General features: G+C 42.7%; 1 protein-coding gene across 3 annotated transcripts in view; it reads left to right on the plus strand.

Moving 5' to 3' along the window:
* The window catches only part of MSR1 (macrophage scavenger receptor 1), a 130,076-nt gene that overhangs the window by 77,642 nt on the left and 35,785 nt on the right, over positions 1 to 16,649 (plus strand). For 2 of the 3 annotated variants that reach the window (XM_006167750.3, XM_006167748.3), the window contains exons 7-8: positions 1,052 to 1,141; positions 10,969 to 11,022. In XM_006167750.3, coding sequence (XP_006167812.1) covers positions 1,052 to 1,141; positions 10,969 to 11,022 — 144 coding nt within the window. Of the gene's footprint in view, positions 1 to 1,051; positions 1,142 to 10,968; positions 11,023 to 13,378; positions 15,866 to 16,649 lie in introns of those variants that run through there. The other variant, XM_006167751.3, reaches the window with a different exon arrangement.

Here is a 16,649-nt window from a genome sequence, read left to right on the forward strand (position 1 = left end):
TGTTTGGTGGTTCTTTTTTTTTTTTTTTTTTTTTTTTAGTATAATGTACTTTTAAAATAAATGCTTAAGTTAGCCCAGTTTTAGATATCTGTATAAATGAACCTCAAGGAAAACTTATTTTAATGAATTAAATATAAAAAAGCCCAGTCTCCTTCAACTCCTAAAATGAAGACTACATTCTAAAAGGCTAATATTGGAAAAAAATGAAAAGTCAACTTTTCGGAATGTGCCTCTCCAAGGACTTAACTGAAAATTGGATGAGTGGTATTTTGGTGAACTGACCATGTCACTTGAGATAACACGAGGCACTTAAATTATTTTATTTTACTGTGGTTTATCTCAAATTATTAAACAGTAGGGTAAAATATGGTCTTCCATAGGAAGGTAAATTTTCTTTTCCATGCAGTTTTTATCATCACCCATGAGATAAGCGGCAAAAATGTTGTCATTTTTAGTTTTCATTTAAATATATAAACCCTGGAGATTTTATATATATAAGTAAATCTGTATACTGTGTGTGTGTGTGTGTGTGTGTGTATTTACATTGAGGATGGCATTGGAATATGTAAAAATAGACCCATGAGACATAAAGTAATACATTCCAGAACTAGGAGCAGAATTTTTACCACAAATACTCTTCGAAGATTTCATTGCTTGAGTTGTGCTTTTTCTAAAGCACACCTTAAGCATTCAGGTTTTAGCCCATGTATTTCAAGTTTATCATTTCCACTTAAGCAAAATCCTGCCATTTTACAATTTCTCATTGACTGTGTAAGCCTTGTTAAAACTCCAAGCTTTGTTTTTTACGTGGTTTTATCTCTCTCAGTAATGTCGTGTTCATTGGAGAGCTACAATGTCCTAGACGCTCTAGTGTTTACCTGTGTATCGCGTCTACTTCTCAGTGGTACCCCCGGCATTTCAGGAAAGACCGTATTTCTCCATGTGGAGGGTCGCCTATTTCAAATTCATTTCTGAAACTAGACTGTTCCATGATATTCTTGAATCTGAAGGAAAAATTATTTCCCACTTTTTTTTTTCATTAACCATGTAGGTTCTCCAGGACTTAAAGGTGATCGGGGCGCAATTGGTTTTCCTGGAAGTCGAGGAGTCCCAGGAGCAGCAGGGAAGATGGGAAGGCCAGGTAATTACGATCAAGTGTCTTTTCTCTGGAGAATATGTACAAGAAACACCAGGTGTATACAGTTTGTTTTTTTTCCAAATTCTTAGTAACATATAATGGTCATCGTGGTATGAATTGCAGCATTCACATGCAGTTTATTTTTTGGTATAAAACATTTTGAAGCTGAGTTTTGTCCATCTGAGGGAAGTCTCTATGTCCTGAAGGAAAATAGCTTTAAAAAGAAAAACAAAATCCTGTGATTATAAATTCTACACATCATAAATCACTGTGAAGGACAGGATTTATCTCACAAAGTAGAGAGTGGAAAGACAAACCAGTAAAGTATAAATACGCTCTGAACTAAAACTTGCCAAACGCCGGTATGTTACCGTGAGTAAAATATAAAATGCCTTTGCAATATAAGCTGCCCCCTAATATTTACGAGTGCTTAATAATCAACAATCGCTCAGCATTTTAAAAAGAACAGACAGCAAGCAGGCGCTGTAGTGGTTAAGGCGCTGGACTCCCACATGGCTAAATGAGGTTTGAATCCCAGACCTGGCAGCTTGAAACTCCTGCCAGACATGTGTGCATGTGTGCTCAAGATCCTGAGAGGAGAGGGAACCAGCAGTTAGCGTAATGGCTATGTTGCTGGACTCCCACATAGTCGACCGCGGTTCGCGTCCCGGACCCGGTGGCTTAAAACTCACGCCGGGCGCGTGTGCGTGCGTGCCCAAGATCCTGAGAGGAGAATGGAGGAGAAGGGATTGCGGCGTGACCATCCTCCTTGGGGGGTGATTTCTCGCTTTCTGTCTCTATGTCTCTGTCTGTCTGGCGAGAGCACACGCCCTATAGCGAAAACCTCTCAAAAAAAAAAGAAAAAAAAAAAGAAGATCCTGAGAGGAGAATGAAAGAGAAGGGATTGCAGTGTGGCAAGAGGTCCTGGGAGGTGATTTTTCACTTTCCCTCTCTCTGTCTCTCCGGTGAGCACATGTGTCCTTTAGCAAAAATCTCTCTCAAAAAAGAAAATAGAAAATGTACACACATGAAGCTATTTCCCTTGGTCATGGGGGACAGCTGCCCAGCTTGGGATTGTCAACTTTACAGAGCACTTTTAGAAGGGGATATGCTTACTGTTTCCTCATTACAAAGTACTGCCAAAAAACAAGGCCCCTACTATTGACATATTTTTTTCATAGATTTTATTTATTTATTTTATTTTATTTTTTTATTTTTGGAGAGGTTTCCGTTATAGGGCGCGTGCACTCGCCAGACAGACAGACAGAAACAGAGAGACAGAAAGCAAGAAATCACCCCCCGCCCCGGGGGGATGGCCATGCCACAATCCCTTCTCCTCTATTCTCCTCCCAGGATCCTAGGCACACACATACAAGTGCCCGGCATGAGTTTTAAGCCACCGGGTCTGGGACATGAACTATGGTCGACTACATGGGAGTCCAGCGACATAGCCATTACGCTAACCGCTGGTCCCCATAGATTTTATTTTTTAGGGAGTTTTAGGTTTACAGAAAAATTGTGCAGAAAGTACAGAGTTCTCTCATAAAACACCCACACTCAATTCCCCCTATTATTAACATCTTGCTTTGTTGTGGTATATTTGTAATAATTAATACACAGATAATGATCCATTACTATTAGTTACAGTCCCTAGTTTACAAGAGGGGTTACTTTGGGTGCTGTACGTATTTCTGGGTTTGACAGATGTGTCATGTATCTACCTAACGGTATTCCACAGAATCCTTTCACTGCCCTAAAGAGTCCCTGTGATCACTCATCGTCACCTCCACCCTCCCTCGGGTCCCCTCAGCGACCACTGATCTCTAACTGACTCCGTACTTTTGCCTGTTAAAGAATGTCATGGAATTGAATCATGCAGTAGGTCATCTTTTCACACTGGCTTCTTCCACTCAGCAATATGTATATAAGATTTCTCCTCATCTTCTCACGGCCATAGTGCTCATTTGTTTTCAATACTCAGTAATATTACACTTTATGGATTTACCACCATTTATTTGTTCATCTATTGAAGGACATCTGGGTTGCTTCCAAATTTAGAAATCAAGAAAACTATTGTTCTGAGCCCGTATGTGCCAGTTTCGGCACGGGGTGAGTTGCCCTAGGAATGCAGGTGCTGATCACACGGCAAATGGTGGTCGGTATCGACGAGAAACCGCGGATCTGTATTCCAAGCTGTTCTGTCATACTGACTGCTGTCAGCCACCAATGCGTTCCTGCTGCCCCACGGTCTCACTGGCGTTTGGCGTTGTCAGTGTTCTGGGTTCTCGCAATGCTGATAGGTGTGTTGCAGCGTTGCAGACGCTGTCAGGGTCTCTGAACTGTGTGAAGGCCAGTTAAGCTTGGGGAAAAGTCAGCTAGCCACAAGTTAGCAGTCTCTGCTGCTTTCCAGTAAGCTCCGTGCGCCTGAGCCGTGCGGTGTGTTTATATACTAGCCACCTCTAAACCACAGAGCTTTTTTTTTTTCTTTTTTTGAGAGGCGTGCACTCGCCAGACAGACAGACAGAGACAAAGAGACAGAAAGTGAGAAATCACCCCCCAGGGGGGATGGCCACGCTGCAATCCCTTCTCCTCCATTCTCCTCTCGGGATCTTGGGCACACGTGCACATGCGCCCAGCGTGAGTTTTAAGCCACCGGGTCCAGGACTCGAACCACGGTCGACTACATGGGAGTCCAGCAACATAGCCATTACACCAACTACTGGTCCCTAAACCACAGAGCTTTAATCAGGCCCTGCTGCACTACAAGATGAAGGGTGTTTGTTAATTTATTTGAAGTGATCTACACTGCACAGAAATTATTGCACTTCCTTTGTGAACAACTTTTGTTCAATAGATAAATACATTGAAAAACCTTAAACTTAACACAAAGTCAAAACTACCTATAGACTCCAAGATCATTCTAAATAATCCCGTGACATGAGAAAAAATAGTTCATTTGCCCTCTAAGTTTAAAATTAACATGGTCAGGATACTCTGTGGCATGGTGGCTAAGGTGGCTGAATCCCACATGGCCAATTGTGTGGTTCGATAACTGGACCAGGTAGCTTGAAATACGTGCCAACACATGTGTGTGCATGACGAAAATCCTGAAAAGAGAAATGGAAGAGAAGGGATTGCAGCGTGAACACCCCCTTTGGGGAATACTTTCTTAATCTCCCTTCCCTACTCTGTCTACCCCTGGTACATACACACACACACACACACACACACACACATACACACACAAACATACACACACACACACATGCACACACACACTCTAGCTAAGAAAAAAATGTTAACACGATCTACTAGCAGTCTATGATTGCAAATAGTAATGGTCACTTATATCTCTAGCAATGTCATGGTAAACTTTCGTTTTAAACTCTTTCTATTCCAAGCTATTTGTAGGTTTTTACTTACCTTAAATCAAAAGAATTCTTGTTTTTGTTTATTAATAAAGCTTGTATGTATGTATCGTATGAAGCATGTCTTCAAATACATAGACATTATGAAATGGTTAAACCGAGCTGAGCTTCTGCAATGCCTCACATACTTATCTTTTGTCGTGAGAGAATTAGCTTACGGCCTAAATATCACTATTAGCTATGTCACTAATTTACGATGTTACCAATGAAAACCCAGAGTTACTATTTTGTAAATTTAGAAAGTTTGTACAAAATGGAGAACAGGAATAATTTTGAGGACTGTTAAGAAAGTGCTACCACTTTTCTTCCCATTGATCTGTTTCGCACGAGTGCATGTGCCCTATAGCAAAACTCTCTCAAAAATAAAGAAAGAGTACTAATTATAAGACCCGTATTTTAGACTTGTGTAAAAATTAAATGAATGAATATCTGTCTTAAGTTGCTTGGAGCAGTTCTTGTTGCATGGCATGCTCTGTATGTGTGTCACTCTCAAACTGCTAGAGTTGAGCAAATGTCCACTTGTCAAAGTCCTGGGAGAGCATTCTCCAATTCATTACCCAGCCCCACGCTATTCTGCGGCCCGCTGTGCGCTGGACATACGTGTCGTGCAGCCGTGATCACAAGGAGCAGGAAAGGGAAGAGGCATAGGCAGCGAGCTGGGCTGCAGTGTGCTAAGAAGCCCGTGGCCCTGAGATCAGTCCAAGTGCCGTGGGAGCAGACAGCAGGGAGAGATTAGCTCAGTTCTAAAAAGATGACTCGAATTTCTTTAGGTTTCTGTGTCTCAGACATTCGCAGCGGTCAGAATCACTTGATAGATCTGTTAACAGCTCGCTGGGCTCCACCCCAGAATGTCTGGTTCCACAGGCCTGGGATTGGGCTCTCTCTCCCACGTTCCAGGAGGACGAGGAGGATGCTGCAGAGACCACACTTTGAGGACCATATCTTTGGGGGCAGGAGGGGAAGGGAGAATGGAAAACCCTGCCGGAACAAAGTCAGAGCAGAAGTAACAAACCCCGCCACAAGCGTATCTTTATTCTATCACTTTATTATTGGAAGAATTTGGTAGAAGGGTGAGCAGCAGTTTCTGGGGCCCCTTTAGTCATACGGCAGATTAGAAAAAGGAATAATAGGGGACTAGCAGATTATGGCTGGACTCCCACCTGGCCAACCACAGTTAGAGTCCCAGACTCAGTGACTTAAAACTTAACGCTGGGCATGTGTATATGTGTACTCAAAATACCAAGAGGAGAATGGAGGAGAAAGGATTGCAGTGTGGCCATCCCCCTAGTGGGGGTGATTTCTTGCTTCCTGTCTCTCTGTCTCTCTCTTGTTTCTCTGGCAAGTGCATGTACCCTATAGTGAAAATCTCTCTAAAAAAAGAAAAAAAGAAGAAGAAGAAGAAGAAGAAGAAGAAGAAGAAGAAGAAGAAGAAGAAGAAGAAGAAGAAGAAGAAGAAGAAGAAGAAGAAGGAATGGTAGGCTGGTCGTGAAGCACATGGCTAAGTGCTATGCATTGGGAGCCAGATCCCACATGGCTGACCACAGGTTGGATTCCAGAGCCCTCTGCTCGAAAACCACACCAGCGAGTGTGTGTGCCCAGAATTCAGACAGCATGGAGAAATGAGGGAGCATGATTGTGACCTGACCATGCCCCATGGGGGGTCCTCTCGTTCTCTCAAAATAAATAAATAAAAGGTGAAGGAAGAGTACAGGGCTGGGCAGCGGTGCCACGGGAAGTGCACTGCTCTGAGCTGCAGGCCCACATGGGAAGGCTGCTGACTTGTGTGTGCAGACCTCCCGAGTCCGCCGGGCATGTGTGCACCCATGGTGCAGGCTGGCTGAGACTGGGGGGGATCGCGGCACCGAGACCCTCTCAGTGGTGATTTCTCTCTCACTCTGAGTCTCCTTCACTCATGGAATAAATAAACTTTTAAAAAGAAGGAATAATACAGAATTCCTGTTCTATCTGGGTTTAAATAAGGTGGTAAAATGTCAGATAAATTCTAATAATTGTAATATTCATTTTTTTTTGAGAGGTTTTTGCTATAGGGCACATGTGCTCACTAGACAGAGACAGACAGACAGAAAGCGAGAAATCACCCCCCCAGGGGGGATGGCCACACCGCAATCCCTTCTCCTCCATTTTCCTCTCGGGATCTTGGGCACGCACGAACACACGCCCGGTGTGAGTTTAAGCCGCCAGGTCCAGGATGTGAACCGTGGTCGACTACGTGGGAGTCCAGCGACATAGCCATTATGCTAACTGCTGGTCCCAGCGAGAAATCAGCTCCCAGGGAGGATGGCCACGCTGCAATCCCTTCTCCTCCATTCTCCTCGCAGGATCTTGGGCACGAACAGGCGATGGTATGACTTTTAAGTCACCGAGTCTGGAACTCAAACCGCAGTCAACTACATGTGAGTTCAGTGACATAGCCATTACGCTAACTGCTGGCCACAATAATTGTAATATTCTAATTGTTGTCACGACCTGGACTATGAGCGTGACATTAATCGTGTTATTAGATCTAAACTCAAAGTTTCAAGAAAGAGCATGCCTGCTTACTTTTTCCTATTTTCTCTCCTCCTCCTCTTTTCCCACCCTTCCTTGTACTTGCGTTAAGCACACAGGATACACCCAGGACATGGTGCTAGCTCAGAAAACGAGAATATTCTAACTGTTGTCACGACCTGGACTATGAGCGTGACATTAATCGTGTTATTAGATCTAAACTCAAAGTTTCAAGAAAGAGCATGCCTGCTTACTTTTTCCTATTTTCTCTCCTCCTCCTCTTTTCCCACCCTTCCTTGTACTTGCGTTAAGCACACAGGATACACCCAGGACATGGTGCTAGCTCAGAAAACGAGGGGCGAAGAGACACAGGCCTTCACAGAAAGAATGCACACATGAGCAGAGAAAGGGGAGACTACCCTTCACCCAGCAGATCTGTAGATGAGAGCGGTTATAAGATCTGACGTAGTTACTTCAGAAAGGTTTGAGGATTGAATTGAAATGTAACCTCTTCTGTGTTCAAAATCCCCGGAGGACCCCAGGAATTAACTTGGTTTAACAAAGTGGTTCTTCCGGTGTGTAAATAAAAGGCTTCTCTCCAGTTAGCCTCTTGGCGCCCATCCAAAGTCTGACGATTATCGGAAGGCTGCGTAACAGTCACTCTAAGGAGCATTAAATCTGTATACTCCACATGATTCATTTGCTCACGCAGCAAACATGTTCTCTGTGTCAGCCATGGCGATACCCACACACACAGGGATATATGCGTGCAGGGCCCAGGGGAGAGGCCAGAGAACGAAAGACAAGACCATGGCGGTGACTCTATGAGTGCTCGTTGGAACCACGGAATGAATCATGCTCTCGGGTAGAGGGTGGGAGGTGTGAAGCCTGGGTAGAGGCAGACCAGAGGCTGACACTTACAGCAAGGAGCAGACTGAGCAGAAGCATCAGGGTGGGAAGGAATGTCCAGAGAGCAGGCCAGTCCATTGCATCGTGGTAAAGGAAGCTGGACCCACATGGGGCTGTGGTTTGATAGATCCACCTCGGCACATCTGGCTCCCAATGCACAGTGTGGATCGACTGCAGTACCGGGCCAGCCTCTTTCTTCTTCTTGAAAGAAAACATTTGAATACTATTTAAATGTTGACAGAAAAAAAAAAAAAAAGAAACAAAGAAGCAAAGTAGTGGTCAAAGATTGGAGGAAAGAAGGGTAAATGGTGTAAGGTTAATGAGAGAGTGGAAGGAAAAGGCTTGGGAACCAGGATGAAGCGTCAGGCTGAGGAGGAGTGACTCCATCTTGAAACTTAGAAGCCAGGGGAGGGCCCACAGCTGTGGAAAAGTTTGTCAGGACGAACGAAGGCACATGTGTAAGTGTCTGACTCAGCATCACGACACAGCACAGGAAGGTGGCCCTGCAGCCCCAGCTCCTCAGGGGGACACCCAGGGGGAGTGTGGCCTGGCTGGCGTGTTTGCCCAGACAACAACAACAAACACACGCTCGCTCGCCAGCTGAATAGGAACGGTTTGGGTGCTTTGTGTTAACTTGGTGACTTTGTCCAATTTATTAGTACCTGAAATAATAACTGAATCGCAATTAAAAAGAGAATTTAAAGCAATAAAGTATAATCACAATATACAAAGCAATTAGAGAATTAGAAAATTATCTTCATAATACTCGGCTAGGGAATACTTGGCATTTCACTGAATCTTTAAAAAAAAAAATCAATTGGAAATAAGTTATACTTTTGAGATAACTCATCTCTAATCTCCATCACAATCCTCCTGCCTCAGCATCCCAGCTGGGCCTACAGGTATTCACCATCATACCCTGGTGGCCTGGTGGTGATGTCCTTTTAGACAGGGCTTCACTCTGTGGCCTGGCCAGCCTCAAACTTACCTCGTTCTCCCCAAATCTTCGGGATTACTAACTCATGACACTGTGTCTGGCATCTTTCTTGGACCAGAAATTAAACCTGAGTCTCCCCTATTGTCCCAGCTGTGGAGAAAGTATGCACCACTGTGGCTGGGCCTATATTATATTTTTTTAAATCTGGTAAATTAGGAGCCAAAAGTCTCCTCTAAGAGGTGTGTAAGGACTAATATTCAAAAGCAAGTACAGAGACAAAGGAAAGGACCAAACAAGTAAACAAGTAAACAGATACGAAGATGCTAAAGTAAAATTAAACGTGGTTGTGAAATAAAAGTGAACTAAGGTGGTTCATATCTCACATTTACTGAGAATAAAACCCAGCAGATCCTAGCTAAGATTTAGGAGGCGAAAAACAGAAATGCTGTTACTAAAAGCCACCATCACTTACATGCCTCTCTAGGGACAAGGTGCTTCAAGATCATAGTTGGTCGTTTTCAGGGTAACTCTTCAGTGGAAAGTGTTATATTTTCATTTTGTAGAAGATTAAATATTAGCTCAGAAATGTTTAAAGACTCGTCCTGGGCTATACACCTATGAAGTGGCAGAGTGAAACAATTCAAGACAGGGATTTTAAATTATTATTATTACAAAGTTCATGACTGTTAAAGTATATCCTTTGAACTCATGGATGGGAAGATAGAAATGTTATTTTTCTTGGGTACTGGGACCAGCAGTTAGTGTAATGGCTATGGCATTGAACTCCCATGTAGTCGACCGCAGTTCAAGTCCCGGACCCGGTGGCTTAAACTCACGCCAGGCACATGCGCATGTGAGCCCAGAATCTCAAGAGGAGAATGGAGGAGAAGGGATTGCGTGGCCATTCCCCCCAGGGGGTGATTTCTTGCTTTCTATCTCTCTGTCTCTCTGGCAAGCACATGTGCCCTATAGCAAAAACCTCTCAAAAAAGAAAGAAAGAGAGAAAGAAAGGAACAAAGGAACAAAGAAACTTTGGGTACTAGAATCAGTCGTAGGTATAGGCCAAGATGCTCGTGTGACAGATATTTGGTGACTATCGGGGAAGATAAATAAGAGCAGCACCACTGGAAAGTTGTTCCCACTGAATCTCTTTCTCATACTAGTGAGACACTTCCTGATAGCTCTTTAAAAATGGAATCATGGGTGAAGAAGCAACCCATTCACAAACACCCAAGTCTTTGTTTTATGTTTTCATATCTACTGATACCTATGTTAACATGTGTCCTGCATGTTTTCATCTATTTGAAGCCCTGATCTTCACATAAAATGATGCTTGTTACCCCCTGAGCTAATGAGGTTTCTCAAAGCCACACACGAGCAGCCTGCAGGACTGGATGTCCCAAGGACCTATACTTTCCCCAGGGCAGAGGTGAAGAGAATCTCACCACTCTCAGAAATTCATTCACGGCTCAGTCTCTGGGATGCTCTACCATAAAGAAATGGAAAATGACAAGGAGGAAAATAGAGAGGCAAGACATTACGGGACACAGAAATTGAGGATTGTCTGTTGATGATAACAGAGTGGACGGGTGTACAGTGTATTTATGCTGGAAAAACTCATTTTATAAACTGTGCTGATGTTCAGTGACTGTATAAAACAAATTTTAAAACTATATTTAAAATTTTTTTTTAAAGAAATGGAAAGTTAGATCGATTGTAATGGGAAGCGAAGAACAGGTTTAGGATGAGAGGGAAGACTCTCAGCTCCCCGTGGATGGAAAGAAGGCAACGTCACAGGAAGGGGAAGAAAAACATGACTAAGCACAAAACAAGTTGCTTCTACATCAGCTTTGCCTGGGTTAGGAAACCAGACACGTCATGCCCTGTGCATTATCTGAGATAGCACAAAACTAGCGTGTATCATAATAGGGCTTCCTTCTCTGTAGATTGCTACACTTTGATAGATTACCTTGTGATGCTGTCTCCATGTAAAACAAGCATTGTGAATTACCCTCATTAAGAAATAAATTTCTGTTGTTATTTTCAAGGATATCCTGGACCAAAAGGCCAGAAGGGGGAGAAAGGGAGTGGAAGCACACCAAGTAAGTTTATAGTTTTTTTTTTTATTTTCTGGTTGCATTTTTGTGATAAATGAGATTGCACTAGCAGTGGTCTTGGCTGGAGACAAACGTTGAGAACTGCGGCATCAGTCCAAGAGAGACGCCGTGGAAAGAGGCCACAGCCTCATGTGAGCGAAGCAGCTAATTGGAGTAAAACAAATAGATTAAATTATGCAGCCCTTTCAGTCTCATAACCAAGTTGTATTCCGTTGCTGTGATAAGCACTATTTTCTAAAAATTCCACAGAGAAGATTTTTTCCATTTTCAAATCTACTATGCACTGAAGGAAAGCCAAGTGTCTGAATAGAAATAATTACGGCCTTCTTACCGTCTCACTGAGCTAACCGAGACCGTGTATGTGGGAGTTCTGGACAGTCTCATAACCTTGGTAGACTAATTCCCTGATGCCTGGATTTGCTTTCTTGTGTTTTGTTGTTGTTGTTGTTTTGTTTTGTTTTGTGTTGCTAGAAACTTGAAAAATAGTATTCCATGTCTTAGACCTTCCCTTCCGTAGCAGAATTTGTAACAGGGGTCTTTGTCACTGGAATGCTGACTTCATGTTGCAACACAAAGTACCTAAAATTGAACCATACACACTAAATAGTAGATGTCCTCGATTTGCCAGGCCATAAGCCGATTGAATGTCTAGCCCAAATGCACTCTGACACAGGGCAAGCATTAGGAAGAGGAAGGGGGAAGCCCCCTTGACATCTCAGAGTCAAAGCGCTCCTGTCCTGTGTTTCTAGTCGATGCTGCAAGTGACTTGCATGTGTCATGGGAATAGCTGACACCAACACTGTGATCGTCATCTGTATTCCTCAGGGCCTGTCGTAGACTGATTAAGGTACTCAAATCTAGCAGATCTCTGTTATCATCACTGTTTTCAGAAATACAATATCAAGGCCAGCAGTGTCATGATGGTTGGGGTGCTGGACTCCCACAAGGCTGATTGTGGTTTGAGTCCCAGACCTGGTGACTTGATTTCTCATGTTCCTTCTCTTTTTCTCTCTGTCTTCCTCTGGTGAGTCCCCTATAGCAAATTAAAATACAATAACAATAATTAAACTAAATAAATAATTCTTTTAAAAAATACAATAACAATTTCTCTGCCTTCAGAACAATAATCATTTTAACCTAATACGCTGTATGGATCCCACTTTTACACAATTCAGAATCATGGTGAACACCACCCAATAGCGTGTAATGTAACCTCAACGCTTCCAAAGCAGAACAGAGCCTTATTTACCTTCTCAGATAGCATTAGTAGCACTTAGAGAGTACTGTTATTGATATATTAAGAGAAGGGAAACATTAGTAAGTCTTCCCTTTCTGTCCACTTAGCCTTCAGTGTGGTCACTTTGGCCTGCCGAATACATTACTCTTCTTACCCTCATCTCTGCTTTCGCTCCGTTTTTCAGGTACCGCCTCTTGAACTTTCTCGTCCCTATCTTGATATACCTTTATTTCTCTTTTGTTCTTCATCTCCTTTTTCCTGAGACTTTCACTGAGCTTCTAGACATTAACTCTAGTCAAATTTGTCAAATAAAAATGTAGTTTTTAGTTTGTGAACTGAGTTCCCATAATATTCAGTCCACAAACTAAAACGGTCTCCTTTTATCTGAGGTTATCAAAGGCCTTGAATAATTTTTTTTCAGATATGTTCAGAAATATGTTCATGGTTATTTTGGAGTTCAACTGCATCCTTTCTTTGAAAAAGCGGAAAGAGACACGTGTCTGTGTATATAAACTGTGTATGGTCTCTGGCCTTCCCTCCAGGCCCTCCCCATGGAGAGTGTGTAACAACCTCATAATGTTTCAGAAAAAGAGGAGAAAAACTCACATACATAAACCTCTAAATAGCACGTTCTGCGTTTTCCTTGCTCAAGGTAATGAGGCCCTCCCACTCCATCTGGTCTGCCTCTTTTCTCACGATGGTCACACTTACCCCATCAGGCAGCTAGACCCTGATGACCACAGCACAGTCAGTCCCCCGGCCCTGAACACTTGGAGATTTTTGTTTGCTTTGGGTTGCCTTTAATAAACACTGCTACAGTCAACATTTGCACATATCATCTTTTGGAAATAGATGTTAACAGAGAATTTGCTTGAAGTAGAATCAGGGGTCCAAAGGTTATATGTATTTTATAATTTGTGAATTCTTACAAATGGCTCTAAAATGTTAGTTCAGCTTATTCTGTATGAAAGAGCCTGATATTTCATGTCTTTAATTAATTATGGCATAGACAATTTTATAATGAATTATGTTAGTATACATTTTCAATATTTTTCAAGCATGATAATAAAAATAACCATTGATTTCCTCTTTTATCTGTGTCAGGACCAGTAGAAACTCCCTGATCGTATTAGGGCAGGGCCCTGTTAAGATCAGAGGGGTTGGGCGGGACAGTCTCTGCTACCACCTCATTAAAAGGCCCTCCTCCTGTGGACAAGTCGCCAGCAGCTACTTCCAAGATCCCTGTGGCTCCTACAAACAACCTTGGTTCCCCGTCATGCCTGGCTTCACATGGCTTCCTCTCCCTGCTGGGTGCTGTTGGGCTCATGTTTACATCTTCCCTACTCCAGGGATGACCCCACTACCACTCCCACACCCAGCAGCTGGGCCTGGACACCTCTGAACTGACTGGTGGGCTACTCCAACCAGTCCTTGACATCGGGCCGCAAGCCCTCTGCTGTCTGCATGCTTAGGTTTTTGGAGTAATCTCATAGATTCTGATCATATATGAGGTTTTTTTAACATTCAGAATATAATTCCCAGGCAGAGGTAAGGACGGCAAAGAAGAAAATAATTTGCTTATTCATTGGTTCACTTATTCAGCACATGTGTATTCTCTATCTTCTTGATCTGGACACTTAGATGTAAAGCAGAGCTGATTCTTCCTTAGAGACAGAGACAAATAGACAAATACCAGCGCTATACTGAAGAACAGGACTATATAGCTAGTCAGAGGAGATGAAGATTTTTAAAAATTTCTTTAGATATTTAAAACTTCCTTTTGATTTTTTTTAGTTTAGCTTTCTGTCTTCCGATTCTCCAAATCACATCTTTTCTTGTTTTATTTTTTGTTTGCTTTTGTTTGGTTTGGTATGGTTTGCTTTGTTTGGTTTTGTTTTAAAGTGAGGTCAAGTCGAGCTTGAACAATTTATTCAGCATATTTGAACAAGCAATAAAAATTCGTTTACTTAAGTTACCCGGCCATTTCCAATGAAAACATTTTGATCATGAAAAAATAATTTAAAAATAATGCTGATAATTTTTTTCCAAAAGTCTATCTTCATGTTATGCTTTGAATATACAATGCAGATCTTGGAGAAGCATTTAAATAGATCATTTGTGTAGGTAAAAAAAGGAAAGAAAATGAGAATAGAGAAAGGTAAGAAAGGACGGATTTTAAAAGAAGGAATCAAAAAACCCTAGGTTTCCATGTTACCTTGAATGTCTCTGAAGACTGAAGGGACACACTCTTACAATTCTCATTTCTCATTTCTTTCAAGTTCTAAGACATTGCCTTGGGTTCCCCCCGTTAGGTCATAGCAGAATGGCGCATAGTGTGTCTATGTGGGTCTCACCATTACCGTTTCTTCTGTAGAGTGGACGTGTTTACACCTACCTCACAGGGTTGTTGTGAGGGTCAAATACGATTGTGCAGGTGAAAATGCTCTGTAAAGTCCCAAAGTGCTTTGAAGACTTAGGAGTATGGCAAACAGTGGTCTCTCCGAACAGTAACTGCTGTTTCTTGCTGCCACAATGCAGACGTGTTTGTAAATTTACTTATTTCATGAGAGAGAGAGAGAGGAAGAAAGACAGGGACCCTGGATAGAGTCCTGTTGCACCATGATCCTCTCCGTAAGCCTTCCAGCCATCCAGGATCGTGGGTGCACCCGGCAAGCTTATATCGACTTGAGATCTGAACCCCGGATCTTCCCATATGTCTCCCATGTTGCCCACTGGTGCCCTACAGCCCATGCCCCCAATGCAGACACTTTAAATCTGTAATCAGTATAGAAGTGAAAGAAAAATGAAAATGCAAGAAGCTAAATAAATGTGGTGGGCAGGAAAAGAGATGCTCAAGGATAAGACTAGAGTTTGTGGCAGGCAGAGCAAGCCTGACCAGCTTGCAGCTCCGGGAGTTGGTCTGAGCTGTGTAGACAAACACTAGTTATAAAGAGTAGGACTATACGGAGCACACACTAGAAGCCAGACATTGTCAGCAGAGGTTGCAACCAAGGGTTGGGTTTGTCAAACAAGAGTCCAGATTCTGAAAGACAAAGTGTGAGCCCAAGATGCTGTTGATGAGAAAATTCCAAGAGGGGTTGAAACAAATTGAGTAACAACGGTACTCTGGGTTTGTGGTCCTGTGACTCCAAAGCCTCCAAGGAAAAGAGAGAGGAGGGGAGACCATCCAGAGATCCACATGGTTCTCACCATGAGCAAACTAGCAACACCAAGCATCCAGCGATAAGTTGGAGCTCTGTCCATGGTTTAATTTGATGGGTTTCCTATCCCACTCCTCCCTGGAGGACAGGGAGAGCATGGGAACTCTTCTTGTGCCAACGAACCTTGGCCCACACTGGCCCCAAAATGACCTTGATCTCAGGGATCCTGGGAGACGATTCCAGGGGATTCGGTTCTCGAGTCAGCTGACGTCCTTGCTTGAACACAGATTGTAAAATACTAACCCAAGCTTTCCAAACTAGGGGAGAAAGCCTTCTTGTCTCTTGAGACAAAGGTAGATACCAAATGTCCAGTTCACGTGAACAAATTGTATCACTTTTAATAATGCATAATAAAGAGAAAAGAAGTCCACCCCATCTCTAAGGCTTGTCACATAGACTGTCTGCTGTTTCCTCACCTAATTTGGAAGAGTAAGTTCCAGTCAGGCCAAGAATTCCTACGATCCACTTAAACTCTTCATACCCAAGCAGTCCAGTTGCCAGTGTGTGGTTTGTTAGTCTGTAGCGTTCTTTGTCCATGTTCAGTGAGACTATGAGCAAAATGTGGATTTCGAGAATGCATTTTATCTTGAAACGTACGCAATGATATGAAAAATCCACTTGTCTGTGATTTGATTTCTACTGAGGACTCAGCTTAATCTTAAATGAATTCTGGTCTTTATCCAAATGTTCAAATGATCAAAGGCCTTCTTCTCCAGCCACTGACTAACGACGGTAATGAACATTTATAAAATGCTTGCGTGTACCAGAGGCATATAATGCATTATCACATCTAAATCTCAGAAGAACCCCCAGCATGAGTACACAGTTATCCTCCTTTTATGGATCAGAAGCTTACTGCTAACAAGTGGTGAAGCAGAACACAAAGCCAGGCTTATCAATCTCCAAAGTTCCTGTAACTCCATTTCATATTCCCACGCTAGTTTTTATGTATTTTTACATATAAATACCACACACATATAGTGTGGAAGATATGGAGAGAAACAGAGAGAAGGAAGAAAGCTTTGTAATGAATAGTTTGGTTTTCTAGAATAGGTTGGATAATTCGAAGACCCTAAAGAGATAAAAATCCTGGGAACCAGCAGTTAGTGTAATGGCTATGTCGCTGGACTCCCACGTAGTCTGCCACGGTTTGG

Source organism: Tupaia chinensis, unplaced genomic scaffold, assembly GCF_000334495.1.
Source record: "Tupaia chinensis unplaced genomic scaffold, TupChi_1.0 Scaffold145057_1, whole genome shotgun sequence".
Lineage (NCBI taxonomy): Eukaryota > Metazoa > Chordata > Mammalia > Scandentia > Tupaiidae > Tupaia > Tupaia belangeri.